Source organism: Anser brachyrhynchus (assembly GCF_964034855.1).
Source record: "Anser brachyrhynchus genome assembly, chromosome: 1".
Lineage (NCBI taxonomy): Eukaryota > Metazoa > Chordata > Aves > Anseriformes > Anatidae > Anser > Anser brachyrhynchus.
Genome location: NC_137694.1, coordinates 685033 through 707718, shown reverse-complemented (window position 1 = coordinate 707718; position 22686 = coordinate 685033). Strand labels below are relative to the sequence as shown.

General features: G+C 70.0%; 4 protein-coding genes across 7 annotated transcripts; 2 read left to right on the top strand and 2 right to left on the bottom strand.

Moving 5' to 3' along the window:
- Window positions 1–229: 229 nt before the first annotated feature.
- Window positions 230–5100, top strand: MIOX (myo-inositol oxygenase). 2 transcript variants are annotated; one of them, XM_080596719.1, is made up of 10 exons: window positions 238–704; window positions 2533–2595; window positions 2714–2794; window positions 2907–3069; window positions 3141–3208; window positions 3304–3413; window positions 3506–3573; window positions 3704–3753; window positions 3853–3965; window positions 4044–4273. In XM_080596719.1, exons 1-10 carry the CDS (start codon window positions 687–689, stop codon window positions 4150–4152), a joined length of 843 nt encoding a protein of 280 aa, XP_080452845.1. In that variant the 5' UTR covers window positions 238–686; the 3' UTR covers window positions 4153–4273. The 2 variants fall into 2 exon arrangements, with proteins under 2 accessions (XP_080452844.1, XP_080452845.1); XM_080596718.1 differs by lacking the exons at window positions 3506–3573; window positions 3704–3753 and having other exon boundaries at window positions 230–704; window positions 4044–5100.
- LMF2 (lipase maturation factor 2) lies at window positions 4417–10727 on the bottom strand. The gene is made up of 14 exons (XM_080596702.1): window positions 10571–10727; window positions 10228–10481; window positions 8469–8497; window positions 8118–8314; window positions 7717–7895; window positions 7467–7605; window positions 7028–7162; window positions 6813–6918; window positions 6547–6643; window positions 6215–6397; window positions 5839–6007; window positions 5641–5752; window positions 5300–5408; window positions 4417–5219 (listed from the first exon to the last, which is right to left on the bottom strand). The coding sequence occupies exons 1-14, from the start codon at window positions 10665–10667 to the stop codon at window positions 4875–4877; spliced, it is 2151 nt and encodes a 716-aa protein (XP_080452828.1). The 5' UTR covers window positions 10668–10727; the 3' UTR covers window positions 4417–4874.
- On the top strand, window positions 10475–19989 carry NCAPH2 (non-SMC condensin II complex subunit H2). 3 transcript variants are annotated; one of them, XM_080596707.1, is made up of 22 exons: window positions 10738–10859; window positions 11307–11465; window positions 11557–11821; window positions 12272–12373; window positions 12793–12848; window positions 14212–14287; window positions 14750–14821; window positions 14986–15065; window positions 15425–15576; window positions 15959–16054; window positions 16316–16416; window positions 16518–16589; window positions 16777–16843; window positions 16963–17070; window positions 18018–18071; window positions 18534–18604; window positions 18678–18777; window positions 18860–18925; window positions 19108–19160; window positions 19324–19425; window positions 19515–19664; window positions 19744–19989. In XM_080596707.1, exons 3-22 carry the CDS (start codon window positions 11714–11716, stop codon window positions 19879–19881), a joined length of 1824 nt encoding a protein of 607 aa, XP_080452833.1. In that variant the 5' UTR covers window positions 10738–10859; window positions 11307–11465; window positions 11557–11713; the 3' UTR covers window positions 19882–19989. The 3 variants fall into 3 exon arrangements, with proteins under 3 accessions (XP_080452834.1, XP_080452832.1, XP_080452833.1); XM_080596708.1 differs by lacking the exons at window positions 10738–10859; window positions 11307–11465 and adding an exon at window positions 10475–10607 and having other exon boundaries at window positions 11540–11821; XM_080596706.1 differs by lacking the exon at window positions 11307–11465 and having other exon boundaries at window positions 10728–10859; window positions 11540–11821.
- Window positions 19982–21611, bottom strand: SCO2 (synthesis of cytochrome C oxidase 2). Its single transcript, XM_080596737.1, has 2 exons — window positions 21525–21611; window positions 19982–20976 (listed from the first exon to the last, which is right to left on the bottom strand). Exon 2 carries the CDS (start codon window positions 20967–20969, stop codon window positions 20172–20174), a length of 798 nt encoding a protein of 265 aa, XP_080452863.1. The 5' UTR covers window positions 20970–20976; window positions 21525–21611; the 3' UTR covers window positions 19982–20171.
- Between the last annotated feature and the right edge of the window lie 1075 nt (window positions 21612–22686).

Genomic DNA, 22686 nt, shown 5'->3' with positions numbered 1-22686 from the left:
GCCCCCTCCTGCCCCCAGCCCCTTGGGATGCGGGGTCCATCCCCACGCCCTCCCCCCAGACGCTGCCCCACGGCCCTGTCCCACTCCGGGGGACGCGCTGGGTGCCCCAGCCCCTGTGGGATCCCCCCCCCCATTCCCTCCTCCCCTCCCCCGGAGCCCCCTTCTCCATCCCCGCTGGGGAAAGGGCTGGTGGGGGCCGCGGTAGGACCAGGGCGGTCCCACAGAGACCCTGCCCCAGCATTAGGGTCTCGGGATGCTGCAGCCGGTGCCACCAGGGCACCCCCATGTTTGCCACGGCTGCAGACCCCCACCCCGGTGCCCCCCTCACCTTGTGCCCCCCCCCCCCGTGGCCGTGGCAGCCCGGCACCACGGCGTCCCCGTGCCCTGGCCCCGGAGCAGAGCAGCCGCGTCCCCGCTGCCCCCCGTGGGGCTGCCGGTACCTGGGGGTCCCCGGCTGGGGCTGGGGGCTCCCCCACTCGGGGGGCTGCAGCATGGGTCACCCCATCCCGGGGGCTGTGCCAGGACCCCCTAGCACCCCCCTGCCCTAGGGGAGCGGCGACGGCGTCACGGGCTCAAACATTAACCGGGGGCCGGTTAACTGGTGACCGATTGCCCCTGCGCCCAGGGATAAAGCCGGGGGTCCCGGCGGCCGCCCCGTGCGCCCTCTGCCCCTCGCCACGGCCAGCATGAGGCCCCCCCGGGTGGTGAGTACCCCCCTCGGGGCCAGCCCCGCTCCTCCTGCGCCGTGCGTCGGGGGCAGGAGCACCCGTGCAGCCCCCTCCCCACTACCCCCCGTGCTGTGGGGCACAGCCCCATGAACGTTGCCCCCCCCCCCCCCCCGTGGGGCCTGGCACTCAGGGAACCCCCCCACAACTCAGCGTGATGTGGGGCCTGGCAGAGCTTGGCAGTGGGGTGGCTGCCTTTTGGGGGGAGAGTGGGGGGCAGGAGACCCCCAGGACCCTCTGCGATGTCCTCACTGTTGCGGGGAACCCAGCCCCATATGGGACCCAGCCCCATGGGGATGCCACCCCAAGGGGGGTCCCAGGCCCCTCTGTGTCCCAGCCCCATATGGGACCCAGCCCCATGCAGATCTGATCCCCACAGGGGTCCATTCCCCATGGCGGTCCCATCCTTGTGGGGTTCCCACTTCCACACGAGTCCCAGCCCCTGAGTGGACCCAAACCCCCGTGGATCCCAACCCCCCGGGGGTCCCACCCCACAGCGCTGCCCCATGGCACACTGACCCCACAGGCTGCACTGTGGGGCCGCAGCGGGGATTCTGGGCAGTGCTCCTGGCTCTGGGCTCCCCCCCCGCAGAACAGGGCTGGTGCCCCCCCCGTGCTCCGCTTTGCTCCCTGGGGATGCAGGAGACACGGCCCCGTGCACCGGGCCGGCCGGGTGGCACGGACTTTGTGCCCCGTGGGGACACGGCCTGGGACCCCCTGTGGAAATGGGGATGGGGCAAAGGAGCGGCAGCGCAACGCTGCGCAGTGCTGTGCAGTGCGGTGCTGGACAATGCCGTGCAGCGCAGTGCCTTGCAGCACAGCAATAGGCAACACCGTTCCACGCAGCACAGCACAGCACCACGCAGCACAGCACAGCACCACGCAGCACACTGCAATGCCATGCAGCACAGTGCAGTGCCATACAGCACAGAGCAGTGCCACGCAGCACAGAGCAGTGCCATACAGCACAGTGCAGTGCCATGCAGCACAGCAACAGGCAACACCGTGCCACGCAGCACAGCACCGAGCAGTGCCACACAGCCAGCACCACGCAGCACACCGCAGCACACCGCAGCACCGCACAGCACAGCACCGCACCATGCAGCAGAGCACCGAGCAGTGCCATGCAGCACAGCACCACGCAGCACACCACAGCACAGCACCGAGCAGTGCCATGCAGCACAGCACCACGCAGCACACCACAGCACAGCACCGAGCAGTGCCATGCAGCACAGCACCACGCAGCACACCACAGCACAGCACCGAGCAGTGCCATGCAGCACAGCACCACGCAGCACACCACAGCACAGCACCGAGCAGTGCCATGCAGCACAGCACCACGCAGCACACCACAGCACAGCACCGAGCAGTGCCATGCAGCACAGCACCACGCAGCACACCGCAGCACAGCACTGAGCAGTGCCATGCAGCACAGCACCACGCAGCACACCACAGCACAGCACCGAGCAGTGCCATGCAGCACAGCACAGCACCACGCAGCACAGCACCGAGCAGTGCCACGCAGCCAGCACCATGCAGCACACCGCAGCACACCGCAGCACCGCACAGCACCGCACTGTGCAGCCTCGTGCAGTGCGGGGCATTGCCCCCCAGCACTGCGCTACACTGCAGTGCTGCGCAGCGACGCTGTGCAGTGCTGCCACCGCCTCCAGGGCTTTCCTTTGGAGGTCGCGTGGTCCCCCTGCCCTTCGGGAAACATTTTGTCCCTGAGCCTTTTAGCTCTGTCCCCACGGCCACGGGCTGGGCGCAGGATCGGGCCCCGCTGACCCTGCCCCTCTCGCCCCAGGACGCCGATCCCTCCGAGGAGCCGCAGCCCGGCAAGGCCAAGTCCGAGTACCGCAACTACACGGTGAGCTGCCGGCACCGCGGGGCTGGCCTTGCTGCCCTCGGGGGGCAGCGGGACGGGGTGTCCCCCCCCCAGCCCACCCCAGGGGGCCAGGCCCCCTGAGCCTGACGCTGCGCCATAGGAGGGGAAGCTGCTGGACCGCGTCTACACCACCTACCTGCTGATGCACACCCACCAGACCGTCGACTTCGTCCGTAGGAAGGTGCACGTCCCTCCTCCGGGCGTCCGGCCCCGCTGGCACCACGGTCCCAGGGGGTCCTGGGGGGGTCCCGGGGGTCCCCGAGCTGGCGCTCACCGCCCTGGTGCGTCCCCAGAGCGCCGAGTACGGGGGCTGCTCCCTGCGCAGGATGAGCGTGATGGAGGCGCTGGAGCTGCTGGACCAGCTGGTGGACGAGTCCGACCCCGACGTCGACTTCCCCAACTCCTTCCACGCCTACCAGACCGCCGAGGGCATCCGTCGCGCCCACCCCGACAAAGGTAGGGCCGGGACGGGGGGGGGCCGAGCCCCGGGGGTGCCGCCGGGGGGTGACGGCCCCACTCACCCCCAGACTGGTTCCACCTCGTGGGGCTGCTGCACGACATGGGGAAGGTCCTGGCGCTGTTTGGGGAGCCCCAGGTGAGCGGGGCGACGGGGGTGCGGGGGGGACGGCGCCTGGCACCGCCATGGAGCCCTCCTCAGGCCCCCCCGGGACACTTGTCGCCGCCCCACAGTGGGCCGTGGTGGGGGACACCTTCCCCGTGGGCTGCAAGGTGCAGAAGTCCGTGGTCTTCAGCGACTCCACCTTCCACGAGAACCCCGACAGCAGGGACCCCCGGTACAGGTGAGCGCGGCCCCCTGCCCCTTCGGTGGTGGGGGGGTTCGGGGGGGCCGAGCCCCACGGCGCAGCCCCGAGCCCACGCCCCTGCCCCCCAGCACGGAGTGCGGGATGTACCAGCCCCACTGCGGCCTGGAGAACGTGCTCATGTCCTGGGGACACGACGGTGAGCTGCAGTGTGGGGACACCCCCAGCCCCCTTTTTTGGGGGGGGCGCAGGGGCTCTGCCCCCATCCGGAGCCGTGGGTCCGGGGGCAGCGGCTGCCCGGCCCCCCCAGCCGCCCGCTCTCTCCCCAGAGTACATGTACAGGGTCATGAAGTTCAACAACTTCGCCCTGCCCAAGGAGGTGAGGGCAGGGGGCGCAGGGTGGGCGCCCCGAGGGGCAGGGGGCCGGGCACCCACAGCCCCCCCCATGCCACGGCCCTGTCCCCCCCCCCGCCCCCAGGCCTTCTACATGGTTCGCTTCCACTCCTTCTACCCGTGGCACGCGCACGGGGACTACGGGCACCTCTGCAGCGAGGAGGACCTGCGCATGCTGCCCTGGGTCAAGGAGCTCAAGTGCGTGGCCGGGGAGCTGAGGGGGGGGCTGGGACGTTGTGACCCCCCCCCGGCTCTAACCCCTACTCGCTCCCACAGCAAGTTCGACCTCTACACCAAGCAGGAGGAGCTGCCCGATGTGCAGGAGCTGCGGGGCTACTACCAGTCCCTCATCGACAAGTACTGCCCGGGGCAGCTCTGCTGGTGAGCTGGGACCCCCCCACGCGGAGCCCCAGCCCCCCCGGCACGCAGCACTGCACTCGCCCCCCCTGCTTGCCCCGCACCCTGCCCCAGGGCACCAGGCCATCAATAAACCTGCTTGGCACGCACCGTGGTGCTGGTCGCAGCCAGGGCACGGGGCTGGGGAGAGCCCCCTGGGGGGGGGGGCAGCAGGACCAAGTGGGACCAGCACAGCCCCCATTTCCCCCCGTGGCCCCCCCAGCCTTTCTGGTGTGAAGGAGAGGCCCGGGGCTGGAATGTCAAAGGCTTTATTTAGAAAATCGTAGGAAACCCCTGCGCTGGCCGCAGCCCAGGGGAAGCGCGGTGCGGTCAGGCCCCCCCCGGCATGGGGCAGCGGGGGCCGGAGCCCCCTGTGGGCACACGAGGCCGCGATGCAGCTGCCCCCCCAGCGCTGCCCCTGCCCCACAGGACGGCCGGGGGGGGCAGGGGGGCAGCCCCTGCTGGGGGGCACGGGGAGGCCACCACCGCCCGCGCTGCTCCGGCTGTGCGTGAAGGCACTGGCAGGGAGAGCGGCACGCTCACCCCGGGGCGGGGGTCGTGATGGCGGGGGGGGGCCGTGCCCCGCCAGGACCCCCCCATGGGGACAGAGGCAGCGTCGGGCAGCCGGGGAGCGCGGGGGGGGCCCGGAGCCAGCGGCATCAGTCAGTGCGTGGAAGACGGGTCCTGGGCTGGCGGCTCCCGGCGCTGCTGCTACTTCTTCTTCTTGGTGCTGCGGGGGCCCTCGCTGTCGGCCGCCCCCCGGGCACGGCCCTCGCCCTTCTCCTCCGCCTCTTTGGCCTCCTTCCTCCTCACCTGCCCGTTTTTCTCGTCGCCCCCTCGGTCCACCGGGTCCCCCCGCTTGGGGCCTTTGTGGCGGGCCGGGGGCGCCCCCCCCCGGGGCCGGCGGCCGAGGGCGCGCAGCAGGCAGGTGCTGGCGGCGACGAGGTACAGGGACCACAGCACGGCCGGGCCCGAGTAGGGGAGGCTGAGGCGCCGGATGGACTCCAGGAGCCAGGGCAGGAAGGTGGTCGCCGGGCGCTTCGGTGGCGCCTTGTCCTGGGGGGGCACGGGGGGGGGGTGAGCGCCGCCCCACGGCCACGCAGGGGGCTCGGCGGGGCGCGGGGACGGGGCCCTACCTTCAGCCCGTGCTGCGCGAGGAGGTTCTCCAGCGTGGGGTCGCCCAGAGAGACGGTGGGGAAGAACTCCTGGACGTGCTGCCGCCGCCACCACCGCGTAGCCCCCTCCCTGAGGGACAGGGGATCAGTGCCTGGGGGGGGGGAACGGGACCCCCCCGCAGCCCCGCAGCCCCCTGGAGCTGCTCTCAGGGTCCCGGTGAGCTCCCACCCTCACAGCTTGCCCCCGCAGCAGCTGCCCAAGGACAGCCAGCACGTCGGTGTGCGGACACCCCCATGTTGGGGAGCAGGGGGGGCAGCGGGGGGGTGCTGAGCCAGCCCTGCCCCCGGCCGTCCCCGCTCACCCGGTCTCGGCGCTGCCGGTGAACCAGTACTTGTAGAGCTGGGCGCGGATGTAGGTGGGCGGCTGGGCGCTGAACGGGTACTTGGCCTCATCGAGCTGCACCAGGCGGATCACTGCGGGGGGCGCAGCGTTAGGGGGGCCGCCCCAGGCCCCCGCCCCACTGACCCCCCCGCCCCACTGACCCCCCCGCCCCACTCACCGTCCTTCTTGCCCTGCAGCAGGCGGTGCACGAAGCTGGCGAACCAGGGGCTGCTGCTGTGGTGCCCCAGGGCCGCGAACCACATCTGCCAGTCCAGGCGGGGCTGGTGCGGGGCCACCAGCGGCGGGGCCGCGCTGACGTTGCCCGGCTTGTACATGAACTCGATCTCCTGCGGGCAGGGCGGGGCGGGGGGCTCGGGTCCGGACCACAGCTCCCCCACGCTCCCCCCGTCACCTCCAGGGGCCGTGGGACGAACAAAGCCCCCCCAGCCCACGGGGACGGCCGGGGTCCCCGGCAGCACCAAGGCAGCGGGGAGGGATGCTCGGGGCTGGCTCCTCAGCCCCATCCCAGCCCTCGGAGCGAGGCGGGCGCTCACCGTCCAGGTCTGCTTGTCGTAGCTGCCCTCCAGCACCACCTCGGGCCGCCCCCCGACGCCCGTCATCCTGCGGAAGAGCCCGTAGGAGTTCACCACCTGGAAGCGCTCGACGGCGTTGAACATGTGGTGGATGCCGGGCCACAGCTTGCCGTTGGACTCGTAGTCGATGTAGGTGAAGGGCACCTGGGTGGCGCAGGAGGAGGGCGGCTGCAGGAGGCACGGGCAGAGCCCCCCCGCGCCCCGCTGCTGCCCACCCGCACCCCCCAGCCCCAGCCGAAGGAGCGGGGACCACCCCCGCGGCCCAGCAGAGCCCCCCGTCCCCCCAGGCTCACCAAGCTGACGGCGAACACCCCCACGGCGGCCGTGGCGAAGACGGCCCACTGCAGCAAAGCCCACAGCTTCCAGAAGCAGCCGCGGACGCAGACGCACCTGTGAGGGGTGGGACGGGGGGGCTCAGACCCGCACGGCCCCCCCAGGCCGCACGTGCATGGCGGGGGGCACGGCTGGGTGCACGGTGTGGGGACGGGGACCCGGGTGAGCCCCTCCTCAGCCCGGCTGGGAACCGCACCCCAGGGGCGCAGGGCTCTGCGGCGCTCACCGGTACAAGGCGGAGAGGATCTCCCAGGACAGCGAGAGGAAGCCCAGCCCCACCAGCGGCAGCGTCACCGCCCGCAGCCACTGGGTGAACTCGTGGTAGGTGAAGGCTGGGGCAGGGCGACAGCGCGGGGTCAGGGCCGGCGGCGGCACCCGTGGGAGCAGCCGGGCCGTGGGGACGGGGACGGGGACGGCCACCCCGGTGCGGCCGGGACGTACCCACTTTGGATTCCAGCACCTTCTTCTCCCAGTCGATCTCCAGGCCGAAGTGCTGGACGCTCCAGTAGAGCAGCAGGGCGTAGGCAGCCAGCTCCAGCAGGGTGGAGAGGAAGGCGAGGAAGCTGGGGGGCCAGGCTGACGGCGGGGGGCAGCTCAGCGCCGGGGCCTGACCCACGGCACCCAGCAGACCACGAACCCAGCCCCGAGAGCCCGCGTGCGGGAGGGCAGGGGCGGCGCTCGGAGCACCTCCCTGCACCACAGCCCCGTGCTGTGCCCCGGCCTGAGCGCCCCAGGGGCGGCAGCTCGCTCAGCACCAACACGGGGCAGCCGCAACGACACCTCCCGGGGCCACGCGGAGCTGGCGGCCCGGCCCCCTCCCCGCCCCACGCACAGCAGAGGGCACCGCGCCCCCAAACGGGCCGCGAGCCCCCCGACTCACAGCTGCCGTGCTTCTTCTTGCTGCGCCCCAGCCAGTACGCCACGTGCTCCTCATCCAGCAGGGAGAAGGCCAGGACGATGGTGAGCGCGTTGAAGAAGTTGTAGTTGCCCGTGAGGATGATGAGGACCTGCAGCAGGACCTGGGCGGGAGCAAAGGCAGGGCTGGGGGCGTCACGGCGCTGAGCAGGCTGCCCGGGGGGGGCAGCAGCCTGCATGCAGCCCCCCCGCCGGTGTCCCAACGCCCCCCGCACCTGGCAGTAGAAGGCGAAGAGCCGGAGGCGGCGGATGGGGGCGAAGAAGAGCAGCGGGACGGCAATCTCGATGACGTAGGTGGCCACCACACTGAGCTTCTGGAACCACACGGGCAGCTGGTGGGCGAACCAGGCGGCCGGCGTGGGGATGCACTGCGTCTCGTAGTGGTAGGTGAGAGCTGGGGGGACAGCAGGGGGTCAGCGGCGCGCCTGGGGGCAGGGGAGCAGCTCGGGGCGGGCAGAGCCGTGCCGCGGGGGCCGAGCACGGTGCGTTTGCACGGGGGAGCTGCCCAGAGCCACACGGGGCACAGCCTGGGGCCAGGGGCTGTGCCTGTCTCCCCCCTGCCTCGCTGTGTGCCCCCACGGCCTGCGACACCCCGCGGGGGCCGTGCCCCCCTCACCTGTGAGCCCCCACCAGGTGGGGCAGCGGCTGGTCAGCTTCACCACGCCAGAGGCGAACATGAGGCGGAAGAGCAGCCAGCGCACCAGCCAGAAGGTGACGCCGTCGTGGGCGCGCCATGCCGTCGAGCGCCACTTGAAGAGGCGCAGGGGGGCCACCAGCACGCCCAGGAAGCCCGCTTCCAGCAGGAGGCTGTCCCTGCGGGCACGCCACAGTCCCACACCGGCACCCCGGGGCCGCGTCCCCGAGGTGCCGAGCGGGGACGGAGCCCCCCGTGGGTTGGGAGGAGGCACGGAGCCCCCCGGCAGGGCCCTGCGGGGTCTGGAGGGGGGGCGTGCGGCGGCTGACTTACCACTGGAAGTAGAGGAAGACCTGTCCTACCTGCGGGGAGAGGGAGCGGTGAGCGGGGCGGGGGGCTCTGTGCTGTGGGGCTTTGCCCCCCGGGCCCTCCCCTGCTCCCTGCCCGCACGGAGCCCCCCCGGCGCCTCCCCAGCACCCTGCCAAACCCGAGGCCGGCCTCGGGCCAGCCCCAGCGCGTGGCAGCGGCCTCGGCACGCCGCGATGCCACGGAGGCAGCGCCGCCCGGGGCGTGAGGTGGAGGAGGGAGGACGGAGGAGGGATGCTCCCGGGCCGGACGTGCTGCAAGGCTGCGGCGCCAGGAACCGCAGCCCAGGAGCGGCTCCAGGCGGGAGCTGAGCTCCAGGCACGGCCACGTGGCCGGCAGCAGGAACGGGGCAGCCCCGGCGGCAGGACGGGGACAGGACGGGGCCGAGCCCTGCCCCACGCCGCCCCGCTGCACGGGGCTGCCCCTCCTGGCACAGCCCCTGGCTGAGCCCCGCTTGCAGACAGCACTGAGGGGAGGAGGAGGAGGAGGAGGAAGAGGAGGGCGAGGATTTCTCCGCACATCACCTTAAAAGGGAAGGACGAGGGCCTGGCACGCAGGGGCTGGGTGGAGGCTGCTCCGGCAGCCGGGAGCCCCGGCTTGCACGGCTCCTGGTGCTGCCCCTCCGGGGGCAGGGACCGAGCCTGGCTCCCGTCCTGCCCCCACGGGACATGGCACAGGGGGTACCCCGGGGAGAGGGGCACCCCGGGACAGGGGCACCCCGGGACAGGGGCACCCCGGGACAGGGGCAGCCGCACGCTGCGGGGTTGGAGCAGCGCCACGTGGCGTCCCCAGCTCCAGCAGCAGCAGCAGCGGGCGCCCTGCCGGGGGGGCTCCTGGTGAGCCGCTCCCTGCTGGGTTTCCCCGGGTTGGGAGGGAAGAGGAACCGAGTCCTGCCGCAGCTGTGCTGACACACGCACACACAGCTCACACATACACAGAAACACACGCACACCCAGCTCACAGGCGCGCACACGGACACATGCACACACCCAGCTCACACACACAGGCACATGCACAGACAGCTCACACACCTCACACGCACGGCTCACATGCACCCAGCTCACACTCATAATCACACACACATACATAGAGCTGACACACACACACTCACAATCACACCCACCCAGACAGGCACACACACACCCCCAGCTTGCACCCAGCCCACAACACACACATACATGCACGCACCCAGCTTGCACACACCTGCACACACAATCACACACGCACACAGCTGACACACACAATCACAGCTCACAACCACACACACCCAGCTCACACACCCCCAGCTCACCCATGCACACACAATCACACACGCCCCCAGCTCACACACAGCACACCCTCCCCAGCTCACACGTGCACAGCTCACCCATGCACCCCCAGCTCACCCATGCACCCCCAGCTCACACCCAGCTCACACACACAATCACACACCCAGCACACACCCCCAGCTCACACCCAGCTCACACACAGCACACCCCCCCCAGCTCACACGTGCACAGCTCACCCAGGCACCCCCAGCTCACCCAGGCACCCAGCTCACCCAGGCACCCCCAGCTCACCCTCCTCACCCCCCAGCTCACACTCCCAATCCCCCCCCCCAACCCAGAGCTCACCCCCAGCCCCCCCTCCCCCCCCCCCCGTGCACAACCACGAGCAGCGGCCGCGCAGCGCTCGGTGCCGGTGCCGGGGCAGGGTCCCGGTGCCGGTGCCGGTGCCGGAGCCGTACCTGGCAGAGCGAGAGGTAGGCGGCGCGCAGGGCGGCGAGCAGCAGGCAGTCCCGCAGCGCGGGGCTCAGCAGCGCGCCCAGCGCGGCGGCGGCGCCCAGCAGGCAGAGCAGCTCCGCGCCGCGCTCCGCCTCCAGCCCCGCGCGCGGGCACAGCCACAGCAGCGTGGGCTCGTCCCGCAGCAGCGCCCGCAGCCCGCGGCCGCCCGGCCGCAGCGCCCGCCGCACCGGCAGGATCCCGTCGCGCCCGTACAGCCCTGCGGGGACACGGAACGGGGCCGGGGCTCAGCGCGGCGCCGAGCCCGGCGGGACGGGGCGGGGCGGGACGGGTCGGGGCGCGGCGTACCGGGCACCTGCAGGTAGAGCGAGACGAAGGCGGCGAGGTAGGCGGCGGCCAGCCCGGCCAGGAACAGCTCCCGCGGGCGGCGCGGCGGCTCCGCCATGGCGCGGACGGGGCCGGCGGCGGGGCCGAGCGGGGCGGGCGGGGCCGAGCGCGGCGGGCGGGGCCCGTGACGCGGCGCCCGGTGACGGCAGCGCGCGGCCGGGGCGCGGCGGGCGGGAAGCGCGAAATGGCGGCGCGGCGGGAGCGGCGCTGAGCGCGGCGGGAGCGGCCCCTGGGCTCGGCACCGGCACCGGTGCGCGGCTGCGGCCCTGCCGCGCGGAGCGGGTCCCTGGCCCCGGCCCCGGATCCCGATCCCCGGTCCTGGTTCCCGGTCCCTGCCCTGGCCCCGGCCCCGGATCCCGATCCCGGCCCTGGTCCCGGCCCCGGTCCCCGGCCCCGTTCGCGGTCGCCGATCCCGATCCTGATCCCTGCCCCGGTCCTGGTTCCCCGTCCCGGTCCCCGGTTCCCATCCCCGGTCCCCGATCCCGGCCCCAGTCCCCGTTCCCGGTTCCCGGTCTGCGGTCCCTGTCCCCGGTTCCCGTCCCCCGGGTCCCGTTCCCCGTCCCCGTTCCCATGTCTCCGTTCCCCGGCTCCGGACCCCTGTCCCCAGTCCCAGGTCCCGGTCTCAGTCCCAGTTCCTGGCCCAGGTCCCTGCCGGTGCCCCCCAGCTGCACCCCGGTGACACCCGCGCCCTTTGCAGGCCACGCTCAGCCTCGGGCTGCCAGGGCCCAGTGCTGGGCCCGGTGCTCGGCCCGGTGCTCGGCCCCGGTGCTGGGCCCAGAGCTCATCCCGGTGCTCATCCCGGTGCTCATCCCGGTGCTCATCCCGGTGCTCATCCCACCTGCCGTGGATCCGTGAGGTAACGCACAGCGTTCCTTTCTTCTCCTGCCTCCTGGGCGCTGCCCTGTGCCCGTCGGGCTCCCTTCCTTACAGCTTTCCACCTGCTGAAGCCACGAGGCCGCCGCTGGCTCCGTGTGACCGCGGCTGCCCCCTGCCACCGGACCCGGAGTGACCCTGCCCCGAGCCACCCGGCGCCCAGCGGGCAGCTCGCCGTGCCCGGCCTGCGTCCGACCGCCGAGGAGCTGCCTGCACCCGCGGGGAGCCGCCATGGAGGACGTGGAGTCGCGCTTCCTGCACCTCCTGCAGCCCATCCGCGACCTCACCAAGAACTGGGAGGTGGACGTGGCCGCGCAGCTCGGGGAGTACCTGGAGGAGGTGAGGGGGGCGCCGTGCCCCCGCGCTGCGGGGCGCTGCGGCAGGGCCGCTGGTGCACGGGGAGCTTCTGTCCCTGCCCGCGGCCGCTGCCCGCAGCCCGGCACGGCCACGGAGCTCCTGCTTGCCCCAGGGCAGTGCAGCGGCGTGGTCACTGGCCTGTGCGGGTGGACGTGCAGGGGTGGGAGATCCAGCATCGTCGCACAGCCATCCCTTCTGGATGTCCCCTGTTTTCAGGGATGTGTCCCTTGTAGTGCAGCCACAGAAAAGGCCCTCGTGCTGCAGGGAAAAGGGGAATGGCATTCCTTCTTTCTGCGTTCACTCATTACATCCAGTCCCCAGAGTGTCACGCTAGGCAAACTGCCGTGATTTTGACTTTTGCCTTTTGCAGTGCTAGCCTTAAATCAGTCCGCAAAGCAGTGTTTCATTTTCCTTCTCTTGTACGTTTTGCAGCTGGACCAAATCTGTATTTCCTTTGATGGTGGCAAAACCACCATGAACTTCATAGAAGCAGCTCTGTTAATTCAGGGCTCTGCCTGCGTCTACAGCAAGAAGGTGAGAGCGCCGGCGGACACGGCTACGTCCTGGTCCTGGCCCTGATCCCTCAGTTGGGGCTCCTGGGGCTGAGGCTTCTATGGGGGCTGCTTTGGGGAGCTGCTCTCGAGTTTGGATGACTTGAACGTAATAACGGACAAGGATTTAGAAGGTTATTGATCTCAAATTCCTAAATTCCATCCCTTTATATGTGTTGGGATTGGCAGCCTGGAGAAAAAACAAAAGCAAAAAACAACCTCTTTTCCCAAACCTGGATTCAAAATGGCTCGAATGGGGAAAAAAAACACAACAAGATTATTAAGAAATTGAACTCAGGCTGTGTGGGGATACGGGAAGGTCCGTGGTCATCCTGGCGTCAGCCGAGGGGTCTTTTCTGGGAGCTGCTTTCTCTGTCTCTGAGTCTGGCCCCTGTTTTACAGGTGGAGTATCTCTACTCTCTGGTGTACCAGGCACTCGACTTCATTTCCAATAAGAAGTAAGCAACGAGCTCCATCCGCTGGGGAGACGATCCTTGTAGGGGCTGGGGTCTTCCTGCAAGTCCCACTGCTTTAGCGGAACACACGGACGTGTCCCCTCGCTGCTCAGCCCCTGCGTTGTGACATGGCCCTGCTGAGCTGAGGAGCTCCTGCCGCAGCCGTGTGCGAGCTCTGCTGGCACAGGGACGAGGCCGTGACCTGTCCCACCCACAGGGAGAGCCCCCGGGGCTCTGCCCCCGCTCAGAGCCACGCTTTGCTTTTCCCGAGCACCCTTCCCTTACGGCAATCCTTTATTTTAAAAACAAGCCAGCCGATTGCAGCGTCAGCCTGCGGCCCTAGGAGAGGTTCTCTGGGGCTGAGGATTTCTGCAGGCAGCGTGAAAGGCCCCACTGGGACTCGGTTCTGCCTCGAGGGCTTGGGGCCAAGCTCTTCCCCCAGAGCTCTTCCAGCGGCGCCGTGCGGGGGTTTTGTCGTTGCGGTGCCCGGCTGTTGGGTAAGGAGAGGGCCGTGCCCAGCACCCCGCAGCGCGCCTCTCAGCGCACAGCGTGACCCGTGTGGCAAAGAAGCTCGTGATTTGTTTCCCCACTGTTGCTGAGAGCGGGGCACTGCTGTTGCAGTCGCAGTTTTCAAGTTGTCTTGCACAAGTTGGCTTCTGCCAACCCGGCTTGAGTTCAGAACCTGGCTTCCACTAAGGCGGGATCAGCTTGTGACACCGTTCTGTGTGCCCTCAGGCCAATTTTGTAAAACCCGAGGCTTTTGTGAGGCGCCTCGCACCGAGCGGGTGCTGGGCTCAGGCAGCTCCCTGCAGGAGCCATCCGTCCTCTGGCTCGCCCAGCCGTAAACCCCGCTCACCGGGAACTGTGCTGCGGGCTTGTTTGGGAGCCTGAGGCAGGGCACCCGAAGGAGGCTCTGTTGGGGCTGCAGCACCGTGAAGCTGCTGCGGAGGTTTCTGAACATCCCCCCAAATTGTCTCCACGCAGTGTTGTTGCCTTGCAGTGAATCATTCTCTTTCAAATTGAGCTCCCGAGCTGAGCGGGACGTTTTTGTTCAAGATAGGATTTGCTGGATGGACTGAGTCCCCTCTTCCCTCAAGTCCTGATTCCTTTGCAGCCCCCCAGCGCTGCCAGGACCGTGGGTGGCAGCTCATCAGGGAGCGAGCTGGTGCTGTGGCTGCCCAGCGGTGCTGGCAGCGCGCTGCGGTCCGTGCCTGGTGCCCGGGAGTTGTGCCCAGAGGCGCTGCAGAAGGACGCCGCACCAGTTGCTGCGTGCGCCACGGCCGGGCTGGGGGAAGCCTGCTGCTGCTTTGCCGGAGCCTTTAGCCGGTGGTGCACAGCACCTGACTGTGTTTCTGCTCCCTGACAGGCGGGAGAAGCTGCCCTGCTCCGTGGGGGAGGACGGCAGGGACGCTGACGCAACCTTCGGGACGGAGGAGGAGGAGGTGAGGGGGACGCTGCGGGTGTGCTCCCTGCGGCCCTGCGCGCTCTGCTGCCTTCAGCCCCACGTCTGCCCCCTCCCGCCCCCAGGCACGGCAGGAGCGCCTCGGGAGGTTTTTGTCATGAAACTCCTGTGTGGCCTCCGAGGGAAGGGATTTGCTGCCTCGCAGCCCTGCTGGGAGAGCTTATCTCCTACAGAGCACGTTGGGACCCCTCCGTCCCGTGCCTTAGCCTTCCTTCTGCTAGCACGGCTCGGGTTGGAAGGGACCTTAAGGGCCATCTGTTAAAGGGACCTTATAGACCAGCTCCTGTCCTGGCAGAGGCTCTAAAGCCAGAGCTTTCCCTCTGCTGCTGGTTCAGTCCTGCCTGCGCAGCGGCAGCTCCCAGGCCCCACGGGGCGCTGCGGTGCGGTGCGGCACGCCGGGCCCCGCTGCCAGCCGGTCACCGCCGCGGGCCTCTCTCTGCAGTTCCTCTCCCTGGATGACATCAGGGACACCAGCCAGGGCAGCGTGGACATGAAGAAGGACCATCGGCCCAGCGTAAGGCAGCCTGCTGTCGCCCTTTTCGTCCCCCGGCATCGCGGAGGCGCTGGGGCTGCTGCCCAGCCGGCGGGGCTCCGAGGGACGGCGCTGCCCACGCAGTGCCCGCGCCTCCCGTCCCGCCGCGAGCAACGGCAGCCGCACTCCTGTTCTCGTCCCTGCAGGCCGTGAGCATTGTTCCCCTGACCCCGATGTCTTTGGTGCCCCCGGAGGAGGCTGAGAAGAGGAACAACCCCCTGTTCAGGTGAGAGCCCGCCTCAGCGCCCCCAGCTCGTGCTGCAGTAGGGTCTGGCTGTCCCCGTGCCGTCGCAGAGGGAATGGCCCTGTCCCGGCTAAACCCGGGAGGCAGGGAGGAGGAATAATCCTGAGGGTGCCAGGAGCCCGCACGGGGGCTGCTCCTGGTGCAGGGGGTGCAACGAGGCCGGGACTGCGCTGGGGAATCTGGGCAGGGCTTTGTGGGGCCGGAGGAGCGTGAGGACAGTGGCTGGGAGCAGATCCCTCCTGGAGCAGGGGGCTGTTGGCCTGGGGGCACCTCAGCCCCGCTCCCCCCGTCTGGGGGTCCCCAGCGGGGCCCTGTCCCCCTGACGGGCCCGTTGTCCCCAGCCGGAAGGGCGAGGTCCTGGCCAGCCGCAAGGATTTCCGGATGAACACGTGCACCCCTCACGCCACCGGGGCCTTCATGCTGGAGCTGGCGGGGCTCTCGCCCACGTGCCTGCAGGATCAGCACCACGAAGGGATCGCCGGTGGAGCAGCAGGTACGGGGCTCGGGTGAGGAGCTCTGCGGGGTGGAAGGCAGCACGGAGTGAGGCTGCCCCGCTGGGGTGCTTCGCTTGCCTTCTGCCTCGAGAGGATGTGAGCTCTCAGCCCTGCTCCTGGGGGTGGAGGAGATGTGACTCTGCCTTTCCTCTGCTGCCCTGCCTGTGTCAAAAGCACTCCGACTGCCAGCACAGGGGTTGGTTAGGTTGGTTACTGCCAGCACAGGGGTCGGTTACTGCTGAAAATTGGGCATGGGGGAGAGCTGGGGGTGGGCAAAGGCAGGGCCCAGCCTGGGGAGCTGCCCCTTCCCTGCCACCACAGCCACTCTGCGTCGGGCCGGCTGCGGGGCTGCAGGTCACCCCCCCCTCTGTCACCTCTCAGGAGCACGGTCCTCGGTCCTCGGCGGCAGCAGGGAGCCCCTGCACCTCGGCGCCGGTGCGACGCCCGTCCAGGCACTGAACTTCTCTGACGACGGAGGTGAGATGCTCTCGGTGGGGTCCGTCCGTTTGTCCTGCCCGTGTGCCTTGCTGGGCCGGGCTGCGTGCGGGCAGCTGCTGCGCGGGGTGTGCCGCGCTGTTACCAGAGGTGCTCCTGTCCTCTGCGCACCCCCAGCCGGCCCAGGTGTCGTGATTTAAGGAGTAAAACTCCCCAGGGAAGCTCCCCCTCAGACAGGGTGGAAAAGGGAGACCCCGCAAGAGGCCGTCCCAGCTCCTGACTGTATCCTGTTATCCCCGCTAGGTGCTGCGGGGCCAGACGACAGCGGGGACGACTTGCCCATGGCCCCCGAGGACAACGTGGAAATGGCTCCGGCTGCCGACGAACGCATCGAGGCGCAGAGGGTAGGGCAGGCAGGGCATGGGGGGCACCGCAGCTCCTCGCTCCGGCCCTGGAGCCCGGCTGCCCGCGGCTTTGTGTCTGCCTGACGCTTTGTGTCTGCCAGGGCGCGCCCCAGGCGAAGGGCTACGTGCTGCGGGAGCGAGCCCCTGCCAAGGACCCGCAGGAGCACATCAAGGTAAGGGCCCGCAGCTGAGCCGGGTGGGCAGCAGCAGAGCCCGGGTGCCGCGGGAAGCCCCGGGGTGTCCCTGCCCGCCCCACCCCGCTCCGTGCTGCGCTGGTGCCGAGGGAGCCGCGCGGCTCCGGTGCCCCCGTCCCTGCTGAGGGCTCTGCCCGCGCTCGCCCGCGCTCGCTTCCTCCCCCAGGAGTTGCTGGATCCGTGGCAGAGCCTGGACCCCTTCGGGGACTCCGAAGACAAGCCCTTCAAGAAAGGTATCCGAGGTGGGGCGGGGAAGCGTGCCTGCCCCTGCCTCGGAGCTGCTCGCCTGTGAGCGGCAGCACGGGGTCCTGCCCGCAGCCTGCGGCGTGGCTCATCGCCCCCTGCCCTGCAGGGAGGCCCTTCCTGGTGCCGCAGGGCCTGGACGACGTGATCGGTAGCAAGCGGAAAAGGAAGGGGCCGAGGAAGCTTCAGGACTTCTTGAAGTGGTTCTCTGCCTCCTGTGAGTGTCGCGGCTCGACCACCTCCCGCCCTGCCGCGCGTTCAGCAGGGCCTGCGGCTGGCGGCCGCTCTGATGCGAGGCCTCGGGGCCTCGGGGCGCTCCCCGCGTGCTCCCCCGTCTGCCACGCGGGGCGTGGGGCACAGCGGCTCACCTCAGTCCCCGTGGGGCTTCGAGGAGGGAGGAGCAGGTGGCCTTTTTATTTATTTTATTTTATTTATTTTATTTATTTTATTTTATTTTATTTTATTTATTTTACTTATTTTATTTTGTTTTATTCTATTTTATTTTAATTTAATTTATTTTAATTTATTTTGATTTATTTTGATTTTACTTTGATTTTATTTATTTTTATTTTTTTAATTTTTATGTGATGAGTTGGAAGGGACCCATAAGGATCATCGAGTCCAACTCCTGGCACCGCACAGGTCTGCCCACCCCAAAATTTTAGCCCATGGCCCTGAGGCAGCCCGAGCTGGGCAGAGCTCTGCGCCCCACTGGGTGGTGCCGCCGTGGGGGGCAGGGGCAGCCCGCCGCCAGGCGCCCTGCTGACGGGACACACTAACACGGACACAGGCACAACGCAGGGCAGGCAGCGCTAACACCAGCACGAGTAAAAGCGTGTGGGTTCCGCCCTGCGAGGCGTCACCGTGGGGCAGGGGCAGGGGGCAGCTGAAGGCCCCCGCTCCCGGGCAGCAGAGCGCTGGCTCCCCCCAGCCGCGCGTTCCCAGGAGGGCGAGCGCTGCGCTGGGCACTGCCAGGGCTGGAGCCTGGAGCTGCCCCGGGGAAGGAGGTGGTGCTGGGGCACGGCAGCAGCCGCTCTGCACACCCCGACGGGCACAGCCGGCAAAACGCCCGGGGTCTGCCCCTCGCACGCCTCCCTGCAGGGCTGGCGGGGCTGGCCCCCTCAGCTCTGACCGCAGTCCTCAGTCCCCTCCTGCTTTCTGCAGACAACGACGCCGCAGACGGCAGGAAAACGAAGAGGAAAGGGCCGACATTCGCGGGTGAGCGGGGTGGGGTGGGCTGGGGTGGGCTGGGGTGCCCGCGGGGGTGGCGCTGCGTGCCCAGGGGAGGCAGCGCCGTGGCTGCGGCGAGGCTGTGCTGAGGTGGGGGCTGATGGCAATGTGCGCGGGGGCACGAGCGGAGCGCCACGGCTCAGGCTGGGTTGTGGTTTGTGTTCTCAACCCAGAAATCTGACTTTCAATCCCCTTCTGAAAGGCAGACCCTGAACCTTGCTAACCTAAGCCTCGCCTCTTGCTGGGGAGCTCCCGGCTCGTTTCCCCAGCACTGGTGGGACCCGCAGCAGGAAGGGCAGGCAGGGCTGCAGCCCCGGGACTGCACGGGGGGGGGGCACCCTGGGAGCCCCGCTGTGTCAGGAGGGGGGGCTGCGGGGGCTGGAGGGGACCCGCACCCATCGCCGCCGGGGCGCGGGGCGCTGAGGCCGTGCCCGTGCTGTGTCTGCGCAGATCTGGAGGTGCTGTACTGGAAGCAGCTGAAGGAGCGGCTGGCGGCACAGAGGAAGCTGCAGAGCAGGGCGGTGAGCGGGGCAGGGGCTGGGGGGCTCGGGGGGGGGGCTCGGGGGGGCGCTGGGCTCAGCGCTGCTCTCCCAGAGGCCGCCCTGGGCGCTGCCGCTGGAGCGCGAGGAGGAGCCGGAGGTGCCGGAGGAGGAGCGCGAGGAAGACTTCGGGGGGGACGCCGAGGAAGCCCCAGGTACGGGTGGAGCCCCCGGGGTGCTGTGCAGCCGCGGGGACTGGCGCACCCGGGGTGCTGAGCAGGGTCTCCCCGCCCGCAGATGATTTTCTGGAGCACGAGGACATCCAGCTGGAGGCCCCGGAGGCGGTGGTCGAGGGAGCCGTGGGTGAGCGCTTGCGGGGGGCTGTGGGGAGGGCGCCCCCCGCTCAGCAGCAGCCGAGGGGCCGGCCCCGAGCCCGTGCCCCGCTGCATCCTGCCTGCAGGCCGGGGCAGCCTCCGCTTCCCTGCTCAGCACCGTGGGGCCGGCTGCGCGCTGCCACCCCCCAGCACCACTCTGCTCCCTCACAGGCCCCTGCGACTTGGACGCGCTGGGCTACGAGGAGCTGGTGAGGAGGAACGTGGTAGGTGTCGCGCCCGGGCAGCGCCCGCAGGCTCGGGGCACCCCGTGTGCTCTGCACCCCCGTGCTCCCTGCGCTCCCCGTGTCCCTGCGTTCCCCGTGTCCCTGCGCTCCCCGTGTCCCCCACACGTGTCCCCCACACCCCCATGTCTCTCTGCGCCCCCAGGAGCTGTTCATCGCCAACTCGCAGAGGTACGTGCAGGAGACGGAGCTCTCCCAGCACGTCCGCCAGTGGGAGGAGAAGATGGGGCCGATGCTGCAGGAGCAGGCACGTTGCGGGGGGGGCGGCAGCGGGGCTGGACGGGGCCGGGGGAGGCGTGGGGCCGCCCTGACCTCCCCCCCCGCCCCGTCCCGCAGGAGGAACGGGCGGCCTTCGACATCCACAGCTACGGGGAGCGGCTGGCCGCGCAGTTCGAGCGCCTGGGCGAGTGGCGGTCCTTCAGCAGCCTGGTGTCGGGCATGCCGGCCTTCGAGGTGTGCCGCTACATGCTGGCCTCCCTGCAGCTGGTGAGTGGGGGGCCTCGGGGCTGGGGGGGTCCCCCGGGGGGCTCGGCGCAGCCCTCCCGACCCCTGCCCCTCTCCGCAGGCCAACGACTACACGGTGGAGGTGGCGCAGGACCCGGGCCTGGAGGAGGCGGTGGACACCATGCGGCTCCGGCTCCTCCGGCACGAGCAGGCCCACGAGCGCTTCCGCACCTACCGCGCCTCCCTGCTCTGCGACTGAGCCCCCCCAGTCCTGTACAGCCCCCCACCTCCTGTACAGCCCCCCATTGTGTACAGCCCCCCGCCCGCGGTGCCACCTTGCTCAGCAATAAATACCCAGCTTCCGTAACGCCTGCCTTGTTGTGACATCCACAGGGCGTCCCCCAAAGCAGCCAGGCTCCAGCAGCGTGGCCCCGTGGGGCTGGGGAGGGTCGAGTCCTGGGGCCGCTGCCCCCCGTCCCGGTGGGGCTGTGGGGTCCCACGGCGGTGTCGGTGCCGGGGGGCTGCTCACCGCCCCCTCCCCGTCGGCGCTCAGGCGGGGAGCGGCTCGTAGGTCTCCATGTGGCGGCGCACGCTCTCGGCGATCTTGGCGTCGCTCTTGCTGCGGCCGTAGTAGTCCAGGAAGAGCCCGTCGGGGCCCAGCAGGTAGATGATGACCGTGTGGTCCACGATGTAGTCGCCGTCCTCGTCCTTGGGGCCGGCGCTGGAGTAGACGCGGTAGGCGCTGCCCGCCGCCCGCACCTGCTCGGGGCTGCCCGTCAGCCCCAGCAGCCGGGGGTGGAAGTCCCGCACGTAGCGCGCCACGGCCGCCACGTCGTCGCGCTCGGGGTCCACGGTGATGAAGAGCGGCTGCACGCGGGGCAGGGCCGCGTCGCGGTCCAGCAGCTCCACCGCCCGGCTCAGCTTCTCCAGCTCGTCGGGGCAGACGTCGGGGCAGTGCGTGAAGCCGAAGTAGAGCAGCACCCACTGCCCGCGGAAGTCGGCCTTGCGCCGCGGCCGCCCGGTGTGGTCCACCAGCTCGAAGTCGCCCTGGCCCAGCGCCAGCGCCCGCAGCTCCTGCGCCCGCCGCTGCCGCCGCTCCCGCTCCCGCCGCGCCCGCAGGTGCAGCCAGCCGCCCGCCGCCGCGCCGCCCGCCGCCGCCACCACCGCCACACGCTGCCACAGCGGCAGCGGGGCTGAGCCCCTCCCCCCCGACGACGACGACCCCCGGGGCCCGGACAGCCCGCGGGAGGGGGCGGGGGGCGCGGTGGGGGGCCGGGGCTGGAGCAGGGGCCGGGGCGAGGTCCGGCAGCACCGCAGGCAGCGCGCGGGGAGCAGGGCCTGGGCCATGGCGGGGCTGGGGGGGGCGGGGGGTGAGGGGGGGCCGTGGTGTCCCGACCCCCCCAGTGCCCTCTGACTCCCGGTGCCCCCTGAGCCCCCAAATGCCCCCTGACCTCCCCAGTGCCCTTTGACTGCTGGTGCCCCCTGACCCCCCCGGTGCTCTCTGACTCCCTCAGTGCCCTTTGACCCTCGCTGCCCCTTGCCCCCCCCCCGTAGCACTGATCCCCCCGGTACCCTTTGACCCCTGTTCACCCCTGACCCCCCCGGTGCCCCCTGAGTCCCTCAGTGCCCTTTGACCCCCGGTGCCCCCTGACCCCCCCGCTGCCCCCTGACCCCCCCGCTGCCCCCTGACCCCCCCCCACGCAGCACTGACCCCGGGTGCCCTCTGACCCCTCCGGTGTCCTGTGACCCCCGGTGCCCCCGACCCCCCGCTGCCCTCTGACCCCCCGCTGCCCCCCGGCCCCGCCCTGCTCCCGCACCCTTTGCCCCCTCCCGGCCCCCGGTGCCGTTTGCCCACCCCCGGTGCCCTCTGCCCCCCCCGCTTGCCCCCCGCCCCCTGCCCACCTCCTCCCGCCGCCGCACACCGGAAGCGCCCCGCGGGAGGGGCGGGGCTGCTGCGCGCGCACGCGCAGTGCCCGCCGCCGGGGGACAGCGGCAGCACCAGGGGGCGCCGCCGCGCGCGGCTGGGGGGGGGGGCTCCCACGTGACCCCGCACGGCCCCACGTGACCCCGCAAGGCCCCACGTGACCGCGGCGCTCCTCTCGGGGGGCGCCCGGTCCAGCTCCGTGTCACCTCACACCCGTCACACCCGGTGTCACACCCGGTGTCACACCCGGTGTCACACCCGTCACAACTGTCACACCCGGTGTCACACCCGTCACACCCGTCACAGCCCGTGTCACACTGCCCTGTCACACCATTGCACACCCGGTGTCACACCCGGTGTCACACCCGGTGTCACACCCCTCACACCCATCCCACCTGGTGTCACACCCGGTGTCACACCCCTCACACCCTCCACACCCCATGTCACACCCAGTGTCACATCCAGTGTCACACCTGGTGTCACACCCGTCACACCCGTCACACCCGTCACACCTGTCACACCCGGTGTCACACCCGGTGTCACACCGCCGTCACACCGCTGCGCCCCCATCACCCCGCGCTGACAGAGGGTGCGAGCAGAGCCTTACCAGGCAGAGACAGGGCGCTGACAGTGTCAGCTCGCGGATGCTAATTGGCGTCCTCACTAATCGTGCACTGTGCTCATTAACTAAAGCACGAAGCCTCGGGCCCCTCACCCAGGCCAGTCCCTGATAACGGTGCGAGCCCGTCCCCAGGAGCTGGGAGGAACTGGTCCTGAGGGTGGGCGAGAGCCGAGGAGCGGCTGGGTCTGCGCCGAGGGCAGCGGGCGGCCGGCGGGGACGAGGAAGGGCCGCCAGCCTTCGTCCCCGCTGAGGCCAGGAGCGGAAGGGCGGGGGCTCGCTTAATCGTGTTAATGATCTCTAAATAAAATAATCATTATTGAATCCAGGGATGGAAGAACGGGGGCTCGCTAAATCGCATTAAAATAGATGTTGCTGAGTGTCTTTGCTTACTGCTGTGCAAATTAACCGAAACAAGGAGTCCGAGGGCCCCTCACAGAGGATGTTCCCTGACACAAATGGGGAACCTGTCCCAAAAGCCTGCTGAGACCGACCCTGTGGGTTGGACGAGAGCCAAGGAG

Coding starts and splice junctions, on each gene's coding strand:
- MIOX (XM_080596718.1), top strand. Junction 3,209..3,303: donor CGCTGTTTGGGGAGCCCCAG/GTGAGCGGGGCG, acceptor GCCGCCCCACAG/TGGGCCGTGGTGGGGGACAC. Junction 3,414..3,852: donor AGCAGGGACCCCCGGTACAG/GTGAGCGCGGCC, acceptor CCCCGCCCCCAG/GCCTTCTACATGGTTCGCTT.
- LMF2 (XM_080596702.1), bottom strand. CDS start 10,667: ATGGCGGAGCCGCCGCGCCGCCCGCGGGAGCTGTTCCTGGCCGGGCTG. Junction 10,482..10,570: donor GCTCTACCTGCAGGTGCCCG/GTACGCCGCGCC, acceptor GTGTCCCCGCAG/GGCTGTACGGGCGCGACGGG. Junction 8,315..8,468: donor GTCTTCCTCTACTTCCAGTG/GTAAGTCAGCCG, acceptor GCGTGCCCGCAG/GGACAGCCTCCTGCTGGAAG.
- NCAPH2 (XM_080596708.1), top strand. CDS start 11,714: ATGGAGGACGTGGAGTCGCGCTTCCTGCACCTCCTGCAGCCCATCCGC. Junction 12,849..14,211: donor GACTTCATTTCCAATAAGAA/GTAAGCAACGAG, acceptor GCTCCCTGACAG/GCGGGAGAAGCTGCCCTGCT. Junction 16,844..16,962: donor AGACAAGCCCTTCAAGAAAG/GTATCCGAGGTG, acceptor CCTGCCCTGCAG/GGAGGCCCTTCCTGGTGCCG.
- SCO2 (XM_080596737.1), bottom strand. CDS start 20,969: ATGGCCCAGGCCCTGCTCCCCGCGCGCTGCCTGCGGTGCTGCCGGACC.